The following is a 23,566-nucleotide window of genomic DNA, read 5'->3' as shown; positions in this document are numbered from 1 at the left end:
GTCAGAAAGATTTTCAAAATGATAGCACCTCGGTTTGTTGTTACTGACGACCAACAGCTTGCTTTAATGCAGAAGTCTACACACATACTCCAACACTCCACACTCAGGGATGGATCGGGACTTGGGGGAAGTGGTTGCCATGGAGATGGCTTGGAGGCGTCACACTTGGCCTGAGGGAGATCTTACGCTTCTATGATTTTGTGGCATTCCCATGAACAATCGAGGGCTAATCTTATAGGAGGAAGTTAGTTTGGGGTTAAGATCTGTTACGTTAAGCTCAACCCCAGTCATGATTAAATTATGGCAAACACTTCCGGGAGGGGACTTCCGTGCTTCAAGCAGGAGAGATAGAATGGTAGCTTAGAGTAGAAGATATCTTGCCCAGCCAATGGACTTTCAATGTTCAAGGATATATTTTGGTTGTATTAGTATGTACATAGATGTCTGTTACTGGAATCTACATCTGGGATACTGCTAGGTGCACAGACCAGCCTTCTCCTGGCTAGGTAAATGGTCATTAAACTCCATTGGGAAAGTCTAGGCTCCATCCTTCTACTTAAGACTAACGACAACGGCCTCTGTTTCCCCATCTACACAAGCTCTTCTTGGAAGAATCATGGGAGCTCATGAAACTGCATATGTGAAGAGCTCTGATTCCTCCAGGAGAAAGAGGCTCTATGAGGTGCGAGCAGCCACCTGCGCTCTGGGCTGAGCTCAGAGAATCGTGTCTTAACCACATTCCTCCTGCAACAGAAAAACTCCTCCACTTAATGACTACAAACCAGAAATGATCTCATCCTGATTATACCTGCCACACCAAACGCAGGCACAGTTCAGAGAAGGAAATTCTTTCCCTTCAGCCATGAACTAAGTTGCATCTGTAATTAAGACCTTACTTAATAAGAAGGGTGGGAGGAAGGCTAGAGATGCCGCAGGCTATGAGGCAAGGAGCTACCTGACCAGGTTTAAAGCAAGAACAATTGAAACTCAATCCTCCGCTCAGGTGTGCCAAACAAGCCCGCGTTTCAAAATGAGCTTGCCTTCATTTCCCAAGATGCCTATGCCTGCACGAAGATATTAAGGAGTACCTTATTATTTATGACTAGATGGTACTTAGGACTCTCTGTGAAGAACCCAGTCAAATCCCCCTTTTAAAAATGCTCTTATATATGTTCCTGCAGAATGCTGCCATAAGGGGAATGGGACAGGACCTTGATCAGTTAATTGATCTTATGCTGACCATCTGTAGAGTGGCCATGTGTTTCTGAACTTTCCATGACAGTTCTAGTATCAAATATCCTTCCCACTGTCAGACCATATGTCCCACTCTTTGGTTTGTGAAATGTGGATTTGGGATATATTGCAAGATAGCCTTGAAAATATATTTTTTGCTAAAGGATCTCTATCTTGATTAAACTAAGAATTCAAGAGAAAAATGGGTGGTGGCAAAAGTCTGTGACTGGGCAAACAAATGTTCTCCGGGTAACAATATGGCCTTTAACAAGGGAATAGGATATGATTCTGGGGCCTCTGTGCCTCTGGGATATTGTCTAGAAATCTGCCTCATAGTGGATGGGACCAGGAGGGAGCAGTTCTTCTTGGTCTTCTCGTTGTTTCTATCTTCATGTGCCATTCACAGATTGCGTTGAGCTTGATGTGGAGTAAGCCAGAGAATCATATCCCCAAACTGAAGTTCTAACCCAAGGAGCTGGGGCTTCTGGATTATGTTGCTTATGTTAGTCCCTGGGGCACTTTCCTGTCAGGCTCTGTGCAGTGTTAAGGTGACCGGGCACAGTATTATTGATCAGCAGGTGACCAACATAAAAGACAATGATCTTCAAGACAGCCAAGTGTGCACACATCTGCATATCTGCCCATCCCAGTGGGATGGCTTTGCATGTTACTGCTAATTCTAGGAGGTGGTGACCCTTAGCATGTGAAGAAGCCCAGATTCATCTTCACTGGTATGGAGCAGAGCCATGAGGGCTAAGAAAGCCTAAATTAGTTTCAGCCAAAGGGCCTATGAGATTAAGCACAACAGACCAATGGCTACTACCAGTGAGCTCACTGTTAAAATACAGGAGCCACCAGAGGACTCCTGTCCGAGGAAAAGAGAGGAGGACAGGTATGCAGGACATGCTACACTATTGAAAGGCACAGCACCCTTACAGAAGGGGAGGAGACATGGCCCCAACCCGAGCTGTTCATGGGTTTTGATTACTGCAACTTTCCACTGAGCTTCACAGACGAGCCCTGTCCCTTCACTGCTCCCCATAAGAGTAAATAAAGAATTAACATTGATTTCAAAAGGAGCCACCAAGCATTTTGTGGTTGGCAGAGCTTGCACTTTTACACATCCCTGGTTGTTCCAGCCTTACGTTTGGTGAGCAGAGACGTCAGTCAGCACTTCACACAGGAAGCTTCTTTTTCATAACGTGACATACCAATTACCTTGACACATTAGAAATATCGGGAGAAATTCAAATTCGCAACACCAAGATCTACCGAGAAACATGACCTCTTCCAACTTACTGGCCCCTGCCTTGAGCATTTACAGAATTGGGTAGCACCCAGGGGTATAAGGAAAACATCCCAGCGGCAGTTTTGTGTGTATGCGTGTAGTTGTTCACATGTGCTTGCATAAATGTGGGACAGTTAGGTTTTGAGGCGGAGTCTGTCACTGACCCTGGCGCTCAGCTATTCATCTACCTTGCCTCAACAACAAAGCTACAGGGATTCTCTCTGCCTGTCTCTGTGGCATAGGCTTTGTGGGCGGTGTACCTGGGTGCTAGGGATTGAACTCAGATCTCCATGCTTGCCCAATGAGCACGTTACTGACCACGCCATCTCCCCAGCCCTTCTGACAATTTCAACATCTTCATGATCAGCTGCCCCAAGGGCCCATCCCAGCCATGACAAGCCACTGTCACACACTATCGGTAACCATACTTTTTGGAGTACTAATTACATTGCCACTACATGATACGCCAACCCTCAAGTTACCCAGATCTCATGGTCTATTAAAAGCACCGTCTAAAAACTTCGGCCTTTCCAGCTCGGAGTGGAAAAGGTCTCCATTAAGACCACTCATCGCACAATGGAAATCCTTCAGGAAGAGTCCTGGCAGCAGACTGCTGCCTCCCTGGCACGCAGAGCCCTCATTAGCCAGTAAGAACTACCGCAGGGAGATGACTGGAATGTTCAAAGTAAACAAGATGGAGGGGGTGTTGTTGACGAAGTCTAAACAGGACTTTGGGGATTTTTGTCTTCTTTCCATGCCCATGCTCTTAGTAATCTGCTGTTGCCTAGGAAACCAGCAGCTCTGGCATTTTAAGTTGGAAATATTGTATTTATTCCCAAAGGCCCTATTGCCTTTGTCTTGGCAGAGAGGCTTGGTAATTAAGTCTATACGTTTCTGAGGATAGGGCCACGGTCCTAGGGGTTAGCATTCCAAATCAATTCGTCCACTGCTTTCTAACCCTAAAATGATCTAGAAATAGGTACTTATATCGACATCACAGGGTCTGCAGCAAAGCAAGAAAAAGCTGAGCATAAACTTCCCACATAACTCCCACGTTCCATGGCTGTGTGTGCATATGTGGTCTGTGTGTGTGCATATGTGATTTGATGCTGGAAGAAGGCACTGGGTGTCCTGCCCTGTTGTTCTCTGACTCACTCCCTGAGAAAGGGTCTCTCTTTGAACTGGGAGCTCACCATTTTTTTTTTTTTTTGGTTCTTTTTTTCGGAGCTGGGGACCGAACCCAGGGCCTTGCGCTTCCTAGGCATGTGCTCTACCACTGAGCTAAATCCCCAACCCGGAGCTCACCATTTTTAAAGTTGGTCTACTTGGCAGCAAGAACAAGCAATCTTTGGTAGCCATGCCTCCTCCCCCAATAGCACTGGGGTTATATACATGTGAGTAGCATCAGGGCCTTTTCTATAGTGCTGGAAATCTGAACTCAGGTCCTCAGGCATGCAAAGAGAAAGCTTCTATCCACTGAAACATCTCCCCTATCAAGAGGAAACTATCAAAGGGGATGTTTCCATTTAAAACTTCTACTGTGTAATGTTAACATATCTATGTATCTGCATATCTGTTTAGGTATACAGATTTCCCCGTGGCCAGTGGCCCCGATCACACCTTAGTTGTGACAAGCTACTATGTTATTCCATCAGTATTCATGGAGTTGTGTTTGTCTGTCTGTCTGACCATCCATCATCTCCATCATCCATCCATCCATTCATCCATCCATCCATCTATCTACTATCTGTCTATCTAAAATTACATATCATGTAATACATAGCTATTAGTTATCAAATGCCTATATATGCTAGGAACCAAAAATTATATTGTCAGAAAGAAGCAAACGTAGGGTTTGAAACAAACATACTTTTTCTAATGTTCTGTGGACCAGTGGAACCCTTGTAAAAAGCTGTTGGCACAGATATTTTTTATAATTCAGCATTGATTATATCTGCTGAGTACCCAGTAGGAGAAAGGCCCTGTAATCTCAGGAATTTTGAGGTTTGTCAATAACAATGAAGAAACCAAGTGTAGATGACCCTGGCAAGTGGGGGTTGTGTGCTGTAGGCACACTGCTGGCTCCTTTAACCTGCGATCCCCACTCCTGACACGTGCACCATTACCTGTGGTAAACTCCATAATACTCAACTAGCTTAACTTAGTAACTGGGATTTGGATCTAATCTTGTCATGAGGTCCACTCCAACCTTTCAGTATCCACTGAGTACAGAGTACACATTCCACGAGGAGAGCTGGGGCCAGCTAGGTTTCATTGTGTACCCCCTCTGTGCTAGGATCCCGGATAAGAACTTTACACATTAGCCCAGACTTTAGAATAATAGTATAAAGCAGTTAATGTTGTCTCAAATGTGCAGGTAAACCCGAGGCTCTGGGAGTTTAATTTGCTCAAGATCACAGGGCCTTAAATCCCAAGAAATGGAAAGGCCTTCCTCCACACTCCATCTTGTCTCTATTACAAGAATATATAAAGCCAAGTTCCTGCCTGTTCAAGGCTGACAGAGCCTACATTACACTTTCAACAAGGGCTTGACTGCTGACCTGTCTGTACACATCAATAGAGGGTGGGCCTCTTGCATTCAATGTGGCTTCCTAAACTGGCTCCACTGCCAGCATCGTTCAGATAGTGGTCTGACTGAAGGGGTTAATAAGTAAGGCAGTGCTAACAGATAAGGCAGGGGTGAAAAATGCAAGGTCTTTTCCAGGGATTGGAGGAGACAAAGCTTTAGGCTTCGATTGCTTTATGGCGTGGATAGACACAGAGACTTTACCAGTGGGATGGGGTAGTCACTCAAGGCACACAGGCTCAAAATCACATGCCCATGAAAGGAGTGGGAACCCCGACAGAAGAGTCCAAGGAGCTGCCAAGGCGAGGGGTAGAGAGAGGATGTGTGCACTATGGTGTCATGTCCCTGTGGGTAGCAGGGTGCAAGTGAGCCGCACAAGCATCTGGTATTAGAGACACATAGGAATGCGAATTGGGAAAGATAAGATGTGGTACTGGTATAAAGACACAAAGAAGAGACAGACTCTGCCAAGGCTCTGAAAGGTGTGGAGACAGGATTGTGTCTGGCTTTGTTTTATTTTGTCTGAGACTGGGGGGTGAGAAGGAGGGAACCGGAAAGCACTTGCAAGGTTCTGGGCACAGAGACAACGTGTGGTCCCACAAGAAGGGGCTGCTGAAGGCTTCAGCGTGTGTCGTATGGAGTGCTAAACTTGCTATTATCAAGACACCTGCATTTTGACAAAGCCTCACCTCTGGACCCGTAAGTCCTTTAGCTCTGAATTGGGTCTCCTAAGTAAATAGAAAACCATAAATAATGAAGCTATGTTTTTCAAAACACCTTCTGGTGCTTTTAAATTCACAGACAATACGAGGCATTTCGGAAGCAGCTGGGGATGTAAGGGGTCCTAAGTTTCCATTGAACACAACAAACAATTTAGTGTGTGTGTGGGGGAAATTGAAAGCTGAAATATCAAAGCAGAAAGGAGTATAAATGACTTTATTAGCTAAACCAAAGGCCTGCCATAACTTCTCCTTTAAGACAGCTTGGAAAATAAAAATATTTTCCAAGTCCCTCCCCAGAAGATTTTTATTGTAGGTTTCTCTTTTCCTTAAATTTCTTTGCTCCCATTCAAGTGGACTACAAGAATCTGAACTTCAGACTGAACTTCAGGGTTTTTTTTTTCCTTAAAAAAACTGTCTTGCCATACACTACCATGCTTTGTTTTTAAAGTCAGAACATTGAAGAGTGATCTGTCTTTCTTTATATTGACTAGAAAATAGATTAGACCTTGACTGCAGACATGTAAGGGCTCTGAAACCTGGCAAGGCCACAAAAGTGCCTCAGCTACAAGAAATCAGTCATAGGCTGCACTTGCTGAACACCTTCCAGAAGAAGAAGTAGATTGGGCCTCATTCCAGGCCCACACTATGTGGGCAGGGCCTTCAGGGCTTCTGTTAAAGATGAGGGACTGGAACTAGTCCCTCACTTTCATAAGAAAGGGCAACACCCACCAGTGACCTTCACACCCTCAGGTCTTCTATTGGACAAGCAAGCCAAGGCCACAGAGGCATAAGGAGAACAGGCTATACATTAAAGGGATTTTATATAGAACATTTTGTTGTTGTCTCTGAGACAAGGTCTTACCATGTAGCCCTTGGCTGGCCTGGAACTCACTGGGATCCACCTGCCTCTGCCTCCTGAAGAACTATGATTAAAGGTGTGCTCTGCCATGCCTGGCTTCCTTGTATAGAGTCTTAACAAAGGAAGCCTTTACAGTTTACTATCATTCAGACAGACTCTTCTAAGAGCAGTGGAACATTAAACAGCCATGACAGGCTTCCCGTGAACAAACAAAAATAGAAGTAAGATAAAAGCAGACTAGAATGCTTTACCTAAAGCAATAGCTTGCATTCCGTAGCCTTCTTAGTTGTAAGTAATTGTTGGCTGCCTGGAGCTGTGTATTTGGAGGATAAACTGAGTGGAAGTTGATGGCTCCCTGGTTATGAACTCTGAAGTAGCTAAAGAAGACCATCTGGTTAACAACAGGAAAAAGAGAGGAAAAAGAAAAAGAAAGAAAGAAAGAAAGAAAAAGAGAGAAAATGAAGCCTTTTAAGCTTGACTTATAGATCTCACAACAATCCATTTTTAAGCCCATGCTAAATTTATAGTTTCTGGCGCAACATAGTGTTTAAGAGATAATTCCAGACTCCCGGGCTTTACAATCTAATAATTATCTTGTTTTACTACTTAAGTAGTTCAAATTAAACAAATAAATGCCAACTCTGTATTTCAGCTTGCAGTTATCACTGAAACAAAATAGGAGACTCTCCTGGGGTGGGGGACACTTGGGAGGAAATAGTTCGGAACTTTTCGAGACCAGAACATACCGGTCAGAGGGATGTATCAGGGAGTTACAGATGATTTCTGTTTTAGGGGTTTCCCCCACCTCTTGGTAGTGTTTAAATCACGAGTATTAGATCAAGATCATTTCTAATCCCATGCTCCTCAGCTCTCGTATCAGAAAAAAAAAATCACTTACCCTCTGTGTCACAACTGCTGCTTCTGAAAATGAGTGTGCCTTACGCCATGGGGAGAGTTAAATAGGACAGACTTGTGATGCTCTCCACATCATGCTTCTGCTTCAGCATCTCCTACATAGCATGACTAATTCTCTCCTGAGAGACAGTTATCTCTCGTTAGACTTTATGACCATAGGAAAAGTGGCTCGCTTCTGCTAGGGTCCACTCGGGGTGTCTATGTGTCGGTTGTTTGTTTACCTGGGGAGCGCAGCATTTTTGCTGGAGAAGTTGCCTACAATAATAATGAAATGATGATGGTGGTGGTGGTGGTGATGGTGGTGATGATGGTGGTAATGATGGTGGTGGTGGTGGTGATGATGATGGTGGTGGAGGTGGTGGTGCTGCTGATGGTGGTGGTGCTGGTGATGGTGGTGGTGATGATATATCACCATGCATTGCTATTGATTGGCAAAGTGTTCAACTCTGTGCAGATCCAGCCAAGCAGAAATCGTCCCCCAGTTGCAGTCTCTCACCTGCAGTTTTAATCATCAGTCCCCATGATATTTTTCTTTCAGTAAAGAGCAAAGCTAAACATGATGAGGTCACTGAACCAAAGTGACTTTAGACTCCGTCACTTTGTAGACTGCAGTGCTCAGAGTTCACGTCAGCTATTTAATGCCCCAATAATAGACCAGAGTCAATCTTTTATCTGTTCTCTATAACACGGTCTCTATAACACGGTCTCAAGTCAAAAACAGGGAGAAAGGGAGAAGAAAAAAATCATTGCAGGCTAGACACCATGTAGCCCCATCAGTTATGAACAAGGAGTCTTAGCAATGGAGAGACTCACTTCCAAAAAGATTCTGTTCCTCCTGGGTAGAAAGCTGTCTTTCTGACTGACTCCTGGACCCATCCTTTCTTCCGCCCCTCCCCACTGATGTAGGACGCAGTGGAAAGCTGATAGGGGGTGACAATGGATACCTGGGTCTCGAGACTGCGGGAACTTTCCCCAACAACTATCACTCTTGCTTCGGTTCACAGCCTTTGAACAAGATTTATAGACTTGGAACTAGTGACTGTTAACTTTAGCAAGTGTTTACAGCTCTCTATCTATCCAAAAGGAAGGGCCAGAGGCTACAAACCACAGAGGGAAGCCAAGTTAGCCCCCTAGCTAGGTCAGTTAACTGGGTCTGTTAGGCCACCTTACCAAAATGAAATTTTGTAATAACACTGTCTTTTAAAAGTCGAGGACTCACGCCTATTCACCATTAAAATAAGAAAAGGGATCCTAAGGCCAAGTCATTGCCATGAACTGCTACTGTGCCAAGTCCCCTGGAAACTGCCTCCTTAGACGGGATGTGCTGAGCAAGTCATAATCATTTTGCCAAGAGTAACCCCAGAAACCGTGGTGCAAAATGCAGTGGAAAATAGCGTTGCCAAATATGAGCAGGACATTCTGTAAGCGTCAGGGAAAATAAGCCAACCGGAGCCTTTATATTTTCAGACCCATTCAACCCCAATAAAGTGTTATCCAGAAGTGACTAACACCCTTTATTCACGAAATCAAACTATCTAAGGATGTGGGAATTCTCCATCATCGCCCCTATGATTAGCGTCTGTGTTTTTAATTTGCCTCTACCGAAAGGACCTAGAGCAGACAGCTTCCCAGATCAAGTGCTTAAGGCAAATTCTGAAAAGATGCTTTTAGAGCCTGTTAGAGCCTCAGCAGTTCTGACTTCTCTCTTATTAAGGCTCTCCAGGCCAGCTTTGGTCAGGCAGCGACCTGCGACTTGCCTGCTGCGAGGCGAGTTAGACACCTTCTGATCTCCAGTGGCCGCTGTGGCTGCTAGGTTAACTCTTCTCCACTGCCTTCCGCTACCCACAGCAACTTTCAGAATCGTGTACCAAGAACCGGTGGATCTGAAAGCGCACGTCTGCTTGCGGGTACACCCCAGGGAACCCTGGAAACCAGATCAGACGCAGCTCAGCAAAACCAGACACACAAGGGATCCCTGCCCAGTTGTCAAGGTGGAAAAGGAGCCCGCACAGCTGCCTCCAGCCTCTCAGGAGACTGTATAAAAGGCACTCTTACCTTATACTTCATCTCGGCGGTGGTCAGATGAGCCCTGGTCCTATCTAGTCACACTGCAGTGTCCGCCCCTCCATTGAGCAAAGGGCTGGATGGGAGTGAGAACGTTCGCCTCCCGCGCACTGCGGAGTCTCTGAGCTCACAGTCCAGATCCAGACCGGCAGAGCGCGGACCTAATTTGCATGTTTCACCGCCATTGGTTGGTGAGAGGGGGGAAGGTAACGCCTCCACCCCGCCCACCTCTAACTTCAGAAACCCTCCGACAAAGAGCGTGTAATAGGATCATTTCTTTTCACGTTATCAAAAGGGCGGAGGAGAAAACAGAAAGTGGGAAGGCAGCCCAAACCACCCCGCGAAATAAAAATATTAAGAGGAAAGACATAGGAACCAGACAAAGGAGGTACGTTCCTTCTGAGAATAACCTAAGTTTTAAAGAATCCAAATCCACAAAGCAGTCTGAGGATTGCGCTTCCTGTGACCTAGCAACTAGTTCATAAACCCATTTCATTTCAAAGGCATTCACCTTACAATCTCTACATGAAACGAGTTTGAGGAACAAAAGGTTTTCTGTCTCCAATCCCCTCCCCCCCTTTTTTTTACTAACCACCCCTGCTGATAACTCTCTCTCCCTCTGTCTTTTCTCTTTCCCTTCCCTTTTCTGTGACTGCTTTTTTCTTCTTCAGTGTTCAAAGTACTTTGCTAAGTCAGCCTGCTAGGAGCTTCAAAACATTTCTTCTTCAATGAAAAGGAGCAAGCACCAGGTTTTCCCTGCACCATCTTGCTATGACCTCAGAGAGAGAGAAGTGTCAGACACATTAAGAGATCTTGGCAGGCTTTGATGGGGATAAAGGTTAGGTAGAAACCCATGCAGGTTCTATAGAACACACTCTATACATCATTGCTGTCCACCCAGCACTCTCTGCTCTTTGACCGACCGCTGGCCTGGCCAGATTCAGCATTGAACACTGAGGCCTTTTCCTTCTGACCTCTCTCCCCCAAATGACCCGTTAGCCCACTCACACTTATTATTCAGGGAAAACACTACTGTTTGATAAGCCTGTTTAAAGGGAACAGCTTCTCTCTGGCAAAGCCCAGGACATGATTTGTAGAGCGGTTCCATTTTGAGATTTCTATAGAGAAAGAGAATCACTCAGGAGAAGACAGACGTTTCTTTTCCTTGGGCCTCAGCATTTAGAGCATTCAGGACCATCCCCTAGTTGGGATGCATTCCAGCCAGACTGCACGACTCGGGTGGGAGAAAAAAAAATCAGTTCTTACTTTTTTTTTCCTGACTAAACTGGACCGGAATCAATTTTGCTTCCCCATTCCCCCCTCTAAATTCCCAATGGATTAAAACTTTTGAAAATAAATGATTTAAACAAAAAGCACAGGAGAACAGATACCCCATAAAAGTAGTCTGGGGGAGTAGGGTTTACATTGACAATAGAATCTATGTTTGGCTGCAGCTCTGATTTTGCTCTACAAGGTGCCCTGGCAACCTTTGGGAAGTTGACACATCCCTATTAAGGCCCCTTCCAGGTCATGGCTTTCACTTCTTGACCTCAAAGCAGAACGGAACCTGTGTGATTTGCAAGGTCTTTTTGGACACAGATTTGGCTCAAAGCAGATTGTGGTAGAAGGCTCATCTCGGCAAGCCCTGCAGACTCACCCTCGTGAGAGAGTCCAAGGTCTTTTTCTCTAGAAGATGCGTCCCGGCCCCCAGGAGATGGAGAGAGCGTCTCTTTAGCAGCCAGGCTGAATCATCTTCAGAGGAATGAATGAAAGCAAGGCTAAGTCATCCAATCTGAACATTGCAAGAACAGTTTGCCAAAGCCTGTGCCAGGCGTTTGTGAAACTGCATTCTCAAGGCGGAGAGAGGGCTGGATCCCTCTCAGGTGACTTTCTTGCTTCAGATCGCCACACGTTTCCTAACTCTGCAAGGTTAGTCTTATAAAAGCAAGGGCGTAATGCTGTACACATCTGCCAGGGGAGAGAGCTAGGGGTTTTCCTTGAGTGTGATAGGAAGCCATTCAAGTATTTTAAGCAGCAAACAATCTATTTTCCTGTTTTCGCCCTTAAAATGTTACGCTGTGATCTCAGCGCAGCTTAAGTAGCACAGGTAACTGTGCTCCAGTTATGTTCCCTTTAAACCCTTCTGAGAAACACAAATTCTCTCCGTAAATAAACAGCCCTTTCCGTATCGATTGCCTGAGATGCTGAGTAGGAAAAGTATGTAAAGACTGGATTATATAATTAAATTATTCAGGAAACCTGTGGGTTGGTACCTTTCCAGAACTGACAAGGACCCTGGGGCTCAGACCCTGCCCGCACTCAGTAGCATTCTGTGAGTGGCAGACATTTTGGCGAAAACTATGCCTGGCTAGACCCTACTGCATCCAGGAGTCAGGGGAACGGCACCTGATGCCATCTGAGGGATTTTATTAGTAGCCATTGGACATTGGTCAGAACGCAGATGGAAATCAGGCAAAGGCTGGGACTGCTCATGGCTCAGGCAGAACCCGGTGGCTATTCTGTCTGAGTGAAAGAACTAGAATCCATAAGCAAGGAGGAGAACTCCCCCACCCTTCCCCAGGGAATCAGTAGTCAAAGTCCTCAAGGAGAGGACAGAGAGAGACACTCAGAGACCTTCGGCCCTCTGGGTGTAGTCCTACCAGTCATATGTATGTTAAGCCACAATCTCTACTTAGAGATTTCTTTTTAGTTTCCTTCCTTGAAATCTCTGTGTCTCTATCTTCAGCATTACTACCAATTTCCTTCCTAGGGGACAAGGGATGACATTAAGATTGAATTTGACAGCCTCTTAGTGACATGTGAATGCCTTAGGAAGCAATCGGGACACCTTGGTGTGGACTACAGTGAGAACTTCACCAATCCCCGTTTCTTCCTCCCCACCCCAGGCTTATACCTTGCTGGCTTTGCACAGACGGGTCTTTCTACAGAGAATGCTCTGACTAGTTGTCGGCTGTCAGGCCTAGCTTCACACACTAATGCCTTTGTGTGTGCTGGTCCACAGCCCCCACCCTGCCCACCTCGCCCTTTCACAACAAATCCCTCCTTCCCCTGACTGTGCTTCCATTGTACTTGGAACACAGACCTTGTAAAGTGCTTTTCCGTGTTTGGATGCTGATAGTGTGTTGACGTCTGTTTCTCCGGCTTTGGGTGGGATCCGGAAGCGCAGAGTGAGGCTAGTTGATCTCTCTGTCTCCTTGTACCTTGTAGGTGCTTAAGTCACTGCCTGTGGATCAGGAAGGAATTCGGAGAACCCATGTTTACCCCCAAGTTCAGCCTAGTGCCCAGGAAAGAAATAGAGAAAAAGAAAACCAAAAACCCTCAGGTCTGAAACCACCGTCCAGTTTCCATTTGTTAGTATAGATCCAGGATGCACCTTTTCAGAACCACCGCCAGGCTGCTGTCAGTTCTGTGTCTGTGAGCTAAGAATAGCATTTACATTTCTAAGTGGCCTGGGAGGAGGCAAAAGAGTAAGCTTTCGAGAGATGTAAAAATGACGTGTAATTCAAGTGTCTAGTTCTATTCCTGAAAGTTTGGGCACATGACAGGCAATCCTCTGAGCTGCAAAGGTAGGGCTGTGAGTGCTTGACCCTGAGTCGGTAAACCCCAAAAAGCTAAAGAACATATTTATTATAAGATAATGCTACAGTTGAGCTTGCTAGCACATGTCTATAATCCAAGCTCGCCCAGGAACACTTGGTAACTTCACGATCAGTACAGGTGAGCTGAGACGATCTTCTCTCCCCAACAAAACAACAACAAACCCCACAGAAATAAAACAGATGTGACAAATAAAGTAGATTGTCTGCCTCTCCACAGAAGATGTTTGTAAGTCCCATAGAGATAAGCATGCTAGCCTCACCCCTGTCACTTGTTTAAAAATCTGTGCATATTATATCTCAAAAAATAAGGCCCATGCCACTTTCCTGTTCTATGTCAAGTCTATAAAACCCTCCAAAGACAAGCCACTGAGAGTTTTCTCCTTCAGTCCAATGGCTTTTCCCAGAGCTTTCTCAGGTGCTGGGCTCTGAGGTAGCTCTTTACAAACATTGTCTCCCTTAGCATTGGTTTTGTGCACCAAATCTAGGAGGTAGATTATTCTTAGTGTACGTATTACAGCATGGAAACTTCTGGAAAGGTTTGCAGTTCACACAAAGGTACAGGACAGATGAGTGACAGGTTTACAATAGAAACCCAGGCGGTCTCCTTCCTGAGTTGGTGTGGCCCTCACAATAGAGCGATGATGCCCACCAGGCTTCCTCTCAGTCCATTATCTGAGATTGTTTCTTTAAGTCTACAGCTCAGTGGAGGACTAGGCATATTGTGATGCTGCCAAACAGTGTAAACACACTCGCGCACGCACACACACACACATATACACATGCATACACACATATACATGCACATATGCACACATACACGCATGCACATGCAAACACATACACATACACAAACACATACAAACACATGCATGCGCACACGCACGCGCACACACACACACACACACACACACACACACACACACACGACTCCTTTTATCATTCCTCCTTCTTTTGACCTCTGCTCACCTACATCTCGTCTTGCCCCAGCCTGCTGTCCATCTCTGTCAGGAAACATTTTTCTAGAAAATCCATTGCTGCCTATAATCTCCAAGTCAGGCTCCCATCTTTCCCTGCGTCTCCCATTATTTATGACCAAGGCCATGACCTCCCAAGTTCTACTTCCCTTAAGAAACAACCATGACTGTCTGACCTTCTTTTCTCTATATGTTGGACCCAACAGACCTCTGTCACGCCTACCAACCCATTTAATGTATTGTGGCTTAGGATATTCATCATGGGTCATGGGTTACTCGACCTACCCCACCAATACACTCTACTACAACAGTGAACTAGGAATACATTACATTTCCTGAAGGGGTCGGTAAGGAGTTATTTCTTGAAAATTTGTCTCTGCAGATGAGGATAGCATATATTAAAAAGGCTTGCTGGTTCATGATCCCTGAGTGACTTTAGACTTGGTTACTCTCTAACTCAATGCCAAGCCACCTGGGGCCAGGTGGGAGTCTGAATTGGAAATGACTCCTCTTCTGGTGTGACATAGTAGAAATGAACTGCCCACTGGAATGACTTCAGGAGGTTTTACATTCAGCCAACCTTTTACCACTGCAGACTCTTCTAAAAAAACCCCACCCCCCCTACTTCTAGCTGCTGTCCCCAGAATGTAGTGGTGGAGTTGAATGTCTTAGTTCCAGCCAATTGTCCTTAAATCTAGGCACGTCATGGTAAGTGGAGTGATTCGTGGGCAGCATCTAGACTTACAGTGTAAAGCCCTGTAACTGTGAAGTTCTGATGTTTAATGCTGTTAACCTGGGAATACTTAATTACACCCTTTCTCTTCCTGAAGAACTAAGGAAGGCTGACAGCTTAAATTACACACTACGTGAATTCACTCAACTCTGGTGAAACATGACAAGCAGTTGCCGGGCTCCACTCTGAGCTTAGCGTTTCCATTCTCTGAAACAGTGAGAGACTTAACTAATGAGTGAAGTTGTAAGAAAAATATGGAAGCACGCGATAAAGATTTACATTTATTGTCTTCCAAAAATATGTAAAGGTTCACCAAGGGGCTTAAGGGCAAAACTGTGAAGGCTTCCTGGCAAGGGTGCATGCCGGTTTTCTCTAGCTTTGAGGTGTTCTGTTCTTGCAAGCTTTACTTTCTCCAACTTGTTATATGAAACTGCCACGAAAATCCCTTCGGAGGGTAGGTAGAAAAGTTAGATTGTGGATTTTTACAAAGGTCAAGGTGATCTGCCAGTACCAAATAAACGGGAAGCCCATGACTGGACCGAGCAGTTTTCTCATGTGACAACAATGTTACAGAACGTCTTTCAAGTGAGAAAGACAAATACATTTGTTTCTACCCCTTGCTAACCCTTCACACAGCATCACACTTGCAAAACACTCCCTTTAAACACTCTCTCTCCTATTTTTAATGGAATTTACTTATCTGTCCATGTGTGAGGGTATAGGTGCCTTGTTTTGTATGTTTGTGCATGTGTGTATGTGTTTATACATGCAGAGGTCAGAGGACAATCCTCGTGTCATCTCCAAGGCCCATCTACTTTAGCTTTGCAAGATTTATTTTGAATTTTAATGTATGTGTATACATATATGGTGCATGTGTGGATGCTCACAGAGGATCAAAGAGGGCACTGGATCCTTCCCATGCCCCACGGCCGGAAGCTAGAGTTATAGGTAGTTGGGAGTAACCCGGAGCAGCACTGCGAACTACTCTTTTAAAGAGCAACACGGAGTCTTAACTGTTGTGCTCTCTCTCCAGACCCTGATTATCTTATTTGAGACAGATTCTCTTAATAGGACATGAGTCTCGGTGTCCTGGACTAGGCTGACGGGCCAGAGAGCCCCAGAGATTCTTCTGTTTCACCTGCCCAATGTCTGTGTTGCTGGAGTTGCTAAACAAACTATGGACTCAGGGCCCTGGCTTCTCAGTGAGGCTGGGTATTCTGTTTTCAATGTACTTAAGAGCTTTGCCATGTCCAGAGCACAGTGGCTGTTGACAGTCATTTTCAGCATCTAACATCCAGAGTAACTCCAGGCACCGACGGTGGGTGGGATAATACTGGGAAAGGAGTGTGTGTGTGTGTGTGTGTGTGTGTGTGTGTGCTGAAATCCCAAATGACCACTTTGCTGGAGTTAGCAATTTCTTCATGGGTTAGAGGTGCATCTCCTGCCCCAACAGTCCCAAAGAAACCTACCTGCTCCAATTCTCAGAGAAGGCCCTCCCTGTGTCCCCACATGAGCAGCAAACATCCACAGATCCAGAGGCCTCGGGCCTCTTTGTCTAACTCACTTCACTGCCAGCTGTTGCTGCTGAGCCAGAGAAAGGAATCCCAGCCACGCAGGGCCTGGTGGAGGAGGCAGGAGGAGAAGAATGTGGGATGGAGACACAGCATGCTGTGCCCAGTTAAAGGCTAGCTTTTGAAGGGTTTGATTCATTTTAAGAAGCAGAGTGCTCCAGCTATCGACAACGTTTTATTCCGTCTGCTAGAAAGATGCTGGTCCGGTGTGGGCTCAGGATATAAGTGGTGGCAGGGACAACAGTGTCCACCCTCTGCTTGCCCAGTGGATGGCACATTCCTTTCTGCCCACAGAAGCAGAGAAATAAAGGAGCAGCTCCCTTCTTTATAGGAAAAGCTGAAGGGAGGCTGTGCTAACTAGCAGGCTCTAGCTGCTCAGTCTTACTCATGTACACCACTGAGGTTTACAGAGTACGAGATCCCTTAATTTGCTGAAGTCTTGGTACTCTGTGGTTTCATCATTGAAGATGCAGACAAGTGGGCGATACAAGGGCTTCCTCGAACTTTGATGCTTGGCAGTTCCCGTGACTCATGTTCTAAACTTGAGCTTCTGGTCTTAGGAAGGGAAGAAAAAGTAGTGACTAGAAGCAAGTCCTGGGCCTCTGCTGACCTTTGGTGGCAAAAGCCACAACTCCCAATTCGCCACCCCCAAACCAAACATCACCTTACTTAGTTGTCCCTCCTTCCGGTATCTGTGGGGGGAGGGATTGGTTATAAGACCTCATATGGTTACCAGAACACACAGATGCTCAAATTTCTTGTATAAAAAAGAGCATACAGATCTTCCTGTATGCTCTAAGTCTTCTCTAGACAGCTCGTACATTACACCCGATGCAATGTAAATGCTATGTAAATAGGTAATATAGGGGATAATAACAAGAGAAAACATCTGTGTATGTTCAACAGACATGCAACCCCCCATCCCCAAAACAATACATTTTCAATCCCACAGTTGATTGAAAGGAGAATGTGGAGCCTACGCTATAAGGAATGATTCTAAAGCCGTCACCTATACATACATCCTGTTGTCAGAATAAGAGTCCTTCTTCCAGACAGCTCTTTAATTCTTTCCTCTCAAGTTCCTTTGTCTTTCATGCCCTGGATCAATTCAGGTGTCCCCACCGGCCAAGAACAGCTCCTTGTTATCCTGAATTACAATGGTTCCTATGGGGTCAGGAGCCAATCCCATGAGCGGATGTATTCATCTTTCAGAGGATTTGTAGAGTTGATGAGGAAGACATAACCTTGGGCTGATCCAATGGGGGTTTGTGGCCAAGTGAGCCATGTAAAAGATCTAGAATTTTGTATATTATAATTGTGGCAGTCTGAATCCAGAGTCTCCTGGGTCTCTCCTAGTCTCCTATGGCAACCAACGCTTCCCCAGTGGCCAGCAATGTCTGTAGCAAGAGTGAAGGGTCTCACATGTTAGCCTCCTAACTCTAGCCCATACCTCTGCCAATGTCCCTACCATCTGCAATCTTCCTAAGCAGCAACATTCAGGGCAGTGACAATGTTTACATTACTAGATCAAGGTGATGAGAAAGGTTCCTGAAACACTAGCTTATAACCACAACAGTGGGGATGAATCATTTCAGTCGATATAAAATGGCTCTTGTGGAATGACTCTCAGAGTTTCAGAGAATTAAGAATGAGGACATTTTTAATTTCTGCCCCTAACTCACCATGGTTCAATGTGAGTTTTACATGGCACCCTGGAAGTGCCATGCTCCACTGAGAACTACCAGCGTCTCTGCTGCTGAGGCTGGAGGATCTTCTCTGTTTGCTTTACCTCTCTCTGCACCCGGTACCCACTCACTTCCTCTGACTTGAACTTGATGCACCTTCCGGTTTCCAGATGGACAGCAGATCCCTTTATCCCCTCCCACCTCTGCCCAGTTCTTTCCAGTTTCTTTTGCAGGCAGGCATTCCTTGGCACACTTGCCCTCTGCATCTTCCCCCTTCTCTAGCACATTCTCTCCTGCGATTTATCCTCCTGCTTCTACTCCAATAACCATCAGACTTCACGACAGGTTCTGAGTCACTAACCCATTTCCTACCATGCCCAGATATTCCAGACATCTTTTAAGAGCTAAGTGTTCATTCCTTGTGATGAGTTCTATATGTCAACCTGGCTGGTCATGTTTCTGGATATTAAAAAAAAAATTAGCATACTTGATGTTAATATGAAGATCATTTTACAGATTCGGTTAACATTAACACCAATAGAGAACGAATAAAGAAGATGACCCTTCATCATGTGAGTGGGCCTCATCTGAGCAGTCGAAGGCCACCAGACAACAGGTTGAGGTCTTCCAAGGAAGATAAAATTCTGCCTACATTGACCTCAGGTTCAGCTGCTTCATCAGCTTCATAGCCCTTTCTTGAATCTTTAATCTACCAGTCTACCTCGTATATTTTGATCCGTGTGCCATTCCTTAAAACACAATTATAATTCCTCCATCTGTCTCTGTCTGTCTCTGCCTCTATCCATCTCTTCCTCCAAATAATTGTGCTTTAGACCAGAGGTTCTCAACCTATGGGTTGGGACACATATGAGATATCCTGCTGATAAGATGCTTATATTATGATTTGTAACAGTAGCAACCTTACAGTTACGCTGTAGCAATGAAATAATTTTACTGTTGGGAGTCAGCGCAACATAAGGAACTGTATTTAAGAGTCACAGCATTAGGACGGTTGAGAACCATTGGCCTATTTCGAGGAGGAGGAATCTTTAGAAAGTGAACCATAGCAGAAAGGAGTTGGATCGCCGGAAAGGGATTGTGGCATACCACTCAATTCCTTCTAAGTTACCAGTGCCTAGACCACATCCTCCCACCATAATATCTACCTTGTCACAGGTTCTAAAGCAATGAGGCTAATTAACAATAGATGGAAAACTTCCAAACGCTGAGCCCCAACAAACATTTGGTTTTAACTTAATCACCTCAGGTGTTGATGCATTGGAAGCTGAACAACACAGGCAATACCACGACTACCACCACCATAACACAAATCTACAATCCCCTCCAATGAACATTGTTTACTTAGAGCTACTCTTATTTTGACACTACCACTGTCTTAGTCACCTAGAGCCAAACCCTCACTCTGATTGTCCTTCCCGTACGTGGTTAGTGTCCAATTCTCATCCATCCACTAATACATGTTCCTAATCACCACACAGGCCTGGCCAAGCAGAGGCTGTACCCATTTGTCCACAGTGATTTACCTGAGAACTTAGCACGTGAGTCAGAGAAAATCAGTCTGAGGTCTTCGTTGATTTTGTATATGCACCATGAAAGGAAGGCCTCTCCATCTTTAGATCTTACACTATAAACTATGCTTAAGGGTAAGTACCTTTTCCTCTTTGTAACATGTGTCTATAGGGAGAGAGAATCAATCTGCAAGAAAAAGGAAGCAGAAACTAAGAGCAAATGAATGGAGAGAGTTCTGACCTTGTTTGTGTCTCCTGAATCCGCCATGCCTGAAGTCTGCTCTAAGATCGTCTAACTCATAAGGGGACATGTTGGTTGGGTTCTGTCAAACCTAGACATATCTGGGAAGAGGGATTCTTAACTGAGAAAATTCATCCATAAGATTTACCTGTGGGCACATCTCTGGGACATTTTCTTCATTAATGCTTGATGTGAGAGGGCCCAACTCATGGAAGGGGGTGCCACCCTGAGTAGAATAAGAAACCCGTTTGTATAAGAAACCAGGCTGAACAAGCTAGAAGGAACAAGCCAGCAAGCAACATTCTTCCATGACCTCTGTGTCAAATCCTGCCTCCAGGTTCCTGCCTCGAGTTCTTGCTTTGACTTCTCTCAGTAATGGACTTGGATGGGGAACTTCAAGCTGAAGTAAATGCTTTCTTCCCTAAGTTGCTTTGGTTCATGGTGTTTTATCACAGCAGTGGAAAACCAACTAAGACAGGCCAAGAGAGTATCCTCCCCTAACCCAGTCTGAATCTGGCTTCTTTCCCTTGCACTAAGATGTCTTCGCTGTCCCTCTACCAGAGAGCAATGTCATGTACTCACTCATGTGCACTCTAGGAGTCCTCTCCACAGAAGTCTTACGATCAGAGACACCCAGTCAGTGTGTTGCCCTAGACTCCTGGCTTGGCCTCGAGGTGCAGGATATATCCTAACTCTGTGTAATGAGGAGAAGGGAAAGTGACCTCTGAGGTGGCTGAAACAGAAAGGAAAGTCAGGCGTTAGGAAACTGCAGGGTGACAGCACCTCCGAGCAGGGTGACAGAGATTTGTTCGTTGATTGGGAGGACGCTTTAACAATGGAAGGGAAAGCAAGACAGCGGTTCAGCTGGGTTCTGGGGAGCAGGGGTTGTGCACCTGCAAACCCATTTAGACATCAGCCTCACATTTCCTCGCTGATTACTTTGTCCTTGTTAATAGCCGCTGAGATTTCATTTTCCCCTCCACCAGTCCTAATTGCTCGACATAACAGTAGGCATCGTGGGAGCCACAAAGATGAATAATACCCAGACGCGGCCCTCGCTTCTTAAATACCTATTACAGGAGCAGCCAAGGTAACTTCCTGAGGATAAACTTGGTGCTGGGGAGAAAACAAAAAAACAACAAAAAATCCCACCATCGCGTTATGTAAGTTTCTATTTTAAAATCATCTGGTTCTAATTTGCTAACGTTTAACGCTTTCTAGCTAATGCCAAAAGCGCTACGTTTGATTTATGGAAATACTTCAGCACATTTTTCCATCGCGGCCTTGTACAATATAGTTACCACCCCCTTTTGTTATGGTTAGAAAGATTACGGGCCTTAAAACAGCCTCCTTTATGAGCTCGCCGATATTTTATCATAAAATTCCGTAAGCTGGAGTGAAGTAGTGTAGCAGCAGTATTTGGAGACCATTCCACAGGGTTCAACTTTATTTTCCTTTTTTTCCTATTTAACAAAATGCTCCATCTGGAAAGTGGATGCTCAAAAACTTTCACTATGCGGAACCACTTCTTTTCATGGCAGACAGTATTTTTTTTTTTCTTTCTTTCTTTGGGGATGGTGGTGGCCGGGGCAGGGGTAGATGTTTAGACACGTGTCACACCAAGCTACACTGTGGTCCAAATAATAGCATCAACACCAAAGGGTAAAAGCTCGCACCGGCCCAGACTTCCTATACGCCATAGAGCGAGCCCTCAGAACATTGCAGGCAAATGGAGTGAACGTCAGAAAACCTTATAGGTACTGTTGGTGTCTGGGGTTCAGGAGGTCATGGCAGAGTGTGGCTCAGGCTGATGGGACCTTAGGCTGATGTGCATGCTCCAAGACAGGGACCTATAGTTCCAGAGAGAGGCAAAGGCAGACCTACTCAGGCTCCAGGAATGAAATGTATTGATCTATTTTGTGATGCTAGGGATTGAATCCTGGGCTTTATGTTTGCTAGATAACTCAACCACTGAGCCACATCCTTAGTCCTTCAATAAGTTATATACAGACACACACAGATATAATATAGACACATAATATATTCACTTGTATTTATAATATAGACACAAATAAATATGTTATATATACACATATAACAAATACAACACACACACACACACACACACACACACAACACATACTCATTTTCAGGTGCTATAAACTTTGGGCCTCAAGCAGTTCTCTATCCCTGAACTCTGTTCCCAGCAGGATTGGGCCACTTTTTAGTTCTTCTAGTCTTAAGTTTAGCCATATGACTCAGCATGGTCATTTGTTAACCACCTCAAGACACTGTACAGAACAATCAAGGACTTCGAAGCACATTTTGGCCTAAGCCTTTCTGACGACGTGCAGGGTCCAGTTGAGGAAGCCATTCTTAAAGGTCACTGGACTCAGTGTGCTCTTTCGGTTTCTCTTCTCTGCAGGAAGTCAGGGTTTTCACTTCACACCCACAAAAACCAAGATGGCTGCCCAGGAAACTGCCCCTGCTCTGCCTGGCTCATGTAGCCCTTTAAAACGAAGAGGTTTTGTTTCTTCTCAAGCAGAGTTCAGGCAGCTCTTTGCAGTGACAACCTCCAAAAGGCATGGTGAGTAAGGATGCTGCCTTCCCAACAGTCTCTCTGTTTGCTTCAGGTGCTGGGACTCAAGCTGTGTGTGCTTAAGCTTCCTCTGCAGGGAGACTTTGTGACCAGCCGTGAGGTGGCCCGTGCTGTAGCCAAAATGTGCCTAGTCCCATCAAAGCTCATGTTGAGGCTCTGACCCCAGTGCAAAGGTGATAGGGCCAGTAAGGGGCATCACAAGGTCCTGCCCTCGTTTTCTCTCTCTGGAATGGGCTAGCCTTTGCCGGACTTCCACCCTCTTTCCTCCCTGCTCACACCTGCCTCTCCTCTGCCAGAGCTAAGCAGGGCCAGCCACCTGAATTGGACTTTCGGTACCCAACTCAACCTGACACACACACGCACTGTTGGGTTCCAGATATTCAGCTACAACAACATAGAACAGATTAAGACAGCATTCTTTCCATTTGTCCCTGGAAACAGTGTAAAAAGACATGAAAATTTAAAACAACAATCAAAAGAGAGCACCAGGACCTCTTTTTCCTTCTGGATTCTTCTTTGGAATGCTTGTCTTTTGGTATCAATTGTTGGGGTTTATCTGGTCTCCCTGACTCAGCTCCAGTTCCAGCCCCTTGAAATTCCATGCCGCCTCTGCTGATAAGTGTTCTGATCAGACCCAACCCACCTACTATGTTACCGCGGCACATCATGTGTCCCATTTGTAAATGCCATCTGTGCCTTTTGGCCAGCAAGTTCTTTGTACAAGAGTTGGCCAAAAGAGTAGTCAATTCTCTGATGTAGGCAATAGAAAATTATTTTTTAATTAATAATGATCTACATGCATAACATCCACCCTTAAATAGTATACATTCAGTTATTCTTACAGGGTCCACAGAGGTGGACCAAAGAATTTCAGGACACTTTCTTTACTTTGGAATGAGACTGCTTACTGGTCTGGGCCACTCCCTATCTGTATCCCAAGCCCTTG

General features: G+C 45.2%; 1 protein-coding gene and 1 long non-coding RNA gene across 4 annotated transcripts in view; one reads left to right on the top strand and one right to left on the bottom strand.

Moving 5' to 3' along the window:
* Nedd9 (neural precursor cell expressed, developmentally down-regulated 9) overlaps positions 1-23,566 on the bottom strand; it is a 178,250-nt gene that overhangs the window by 40,046 nt on the left and 114,638 nt on the right. The window contains 1 exon segment of one of the 2 annotated variants that reach the window (NM_001011922.2): positions 9,660-9,774. The exons of the other annotated variant lie outside the window; for it this stretch is intronic. Coding sequence (NP_001011922.1) covers positions 9,660-9,671 — 12 coding nt within the window. The 5' untranslated portion in view covers positions 9,672-9,774. 2 annotated transcript variants of the gene reach the window in all.
* LOC102548345 (uncharacterized) overlaps positions 22,438-23,566 on the top strand; it is a 31,293-nt gene continuing 30,164 nt past the window's right edge. For both annotated transcript variants that reach the window (XR_010059445.1, XR_010059437.1), the window contains exon 1: positions 22,438-22,608. This is a non-coding gene — a long non-coding RNA (uncharacterized LOC102548345). The remainder of the gene's footprint in view (positions 22,609-23,566) is intronic.

This window comes from Rattus norvegicus, chromosome 17 (assembly GCF_036323735.1).
Source record: "Rattus norvegicus strain BN/NHsdMcwi chromosome 17, GRCr8, whole genome shotgun sequence".
NCBI lineage: Eukaryota > Metazoa > Chordata > Mammalia > Rodentia > Muridae > Rattus > Rattus norvegicus.
Note: the sequence above shows the minus strand (reverse complement) of the source record. Positions and strands in the feature narration are given on the sequence as shown.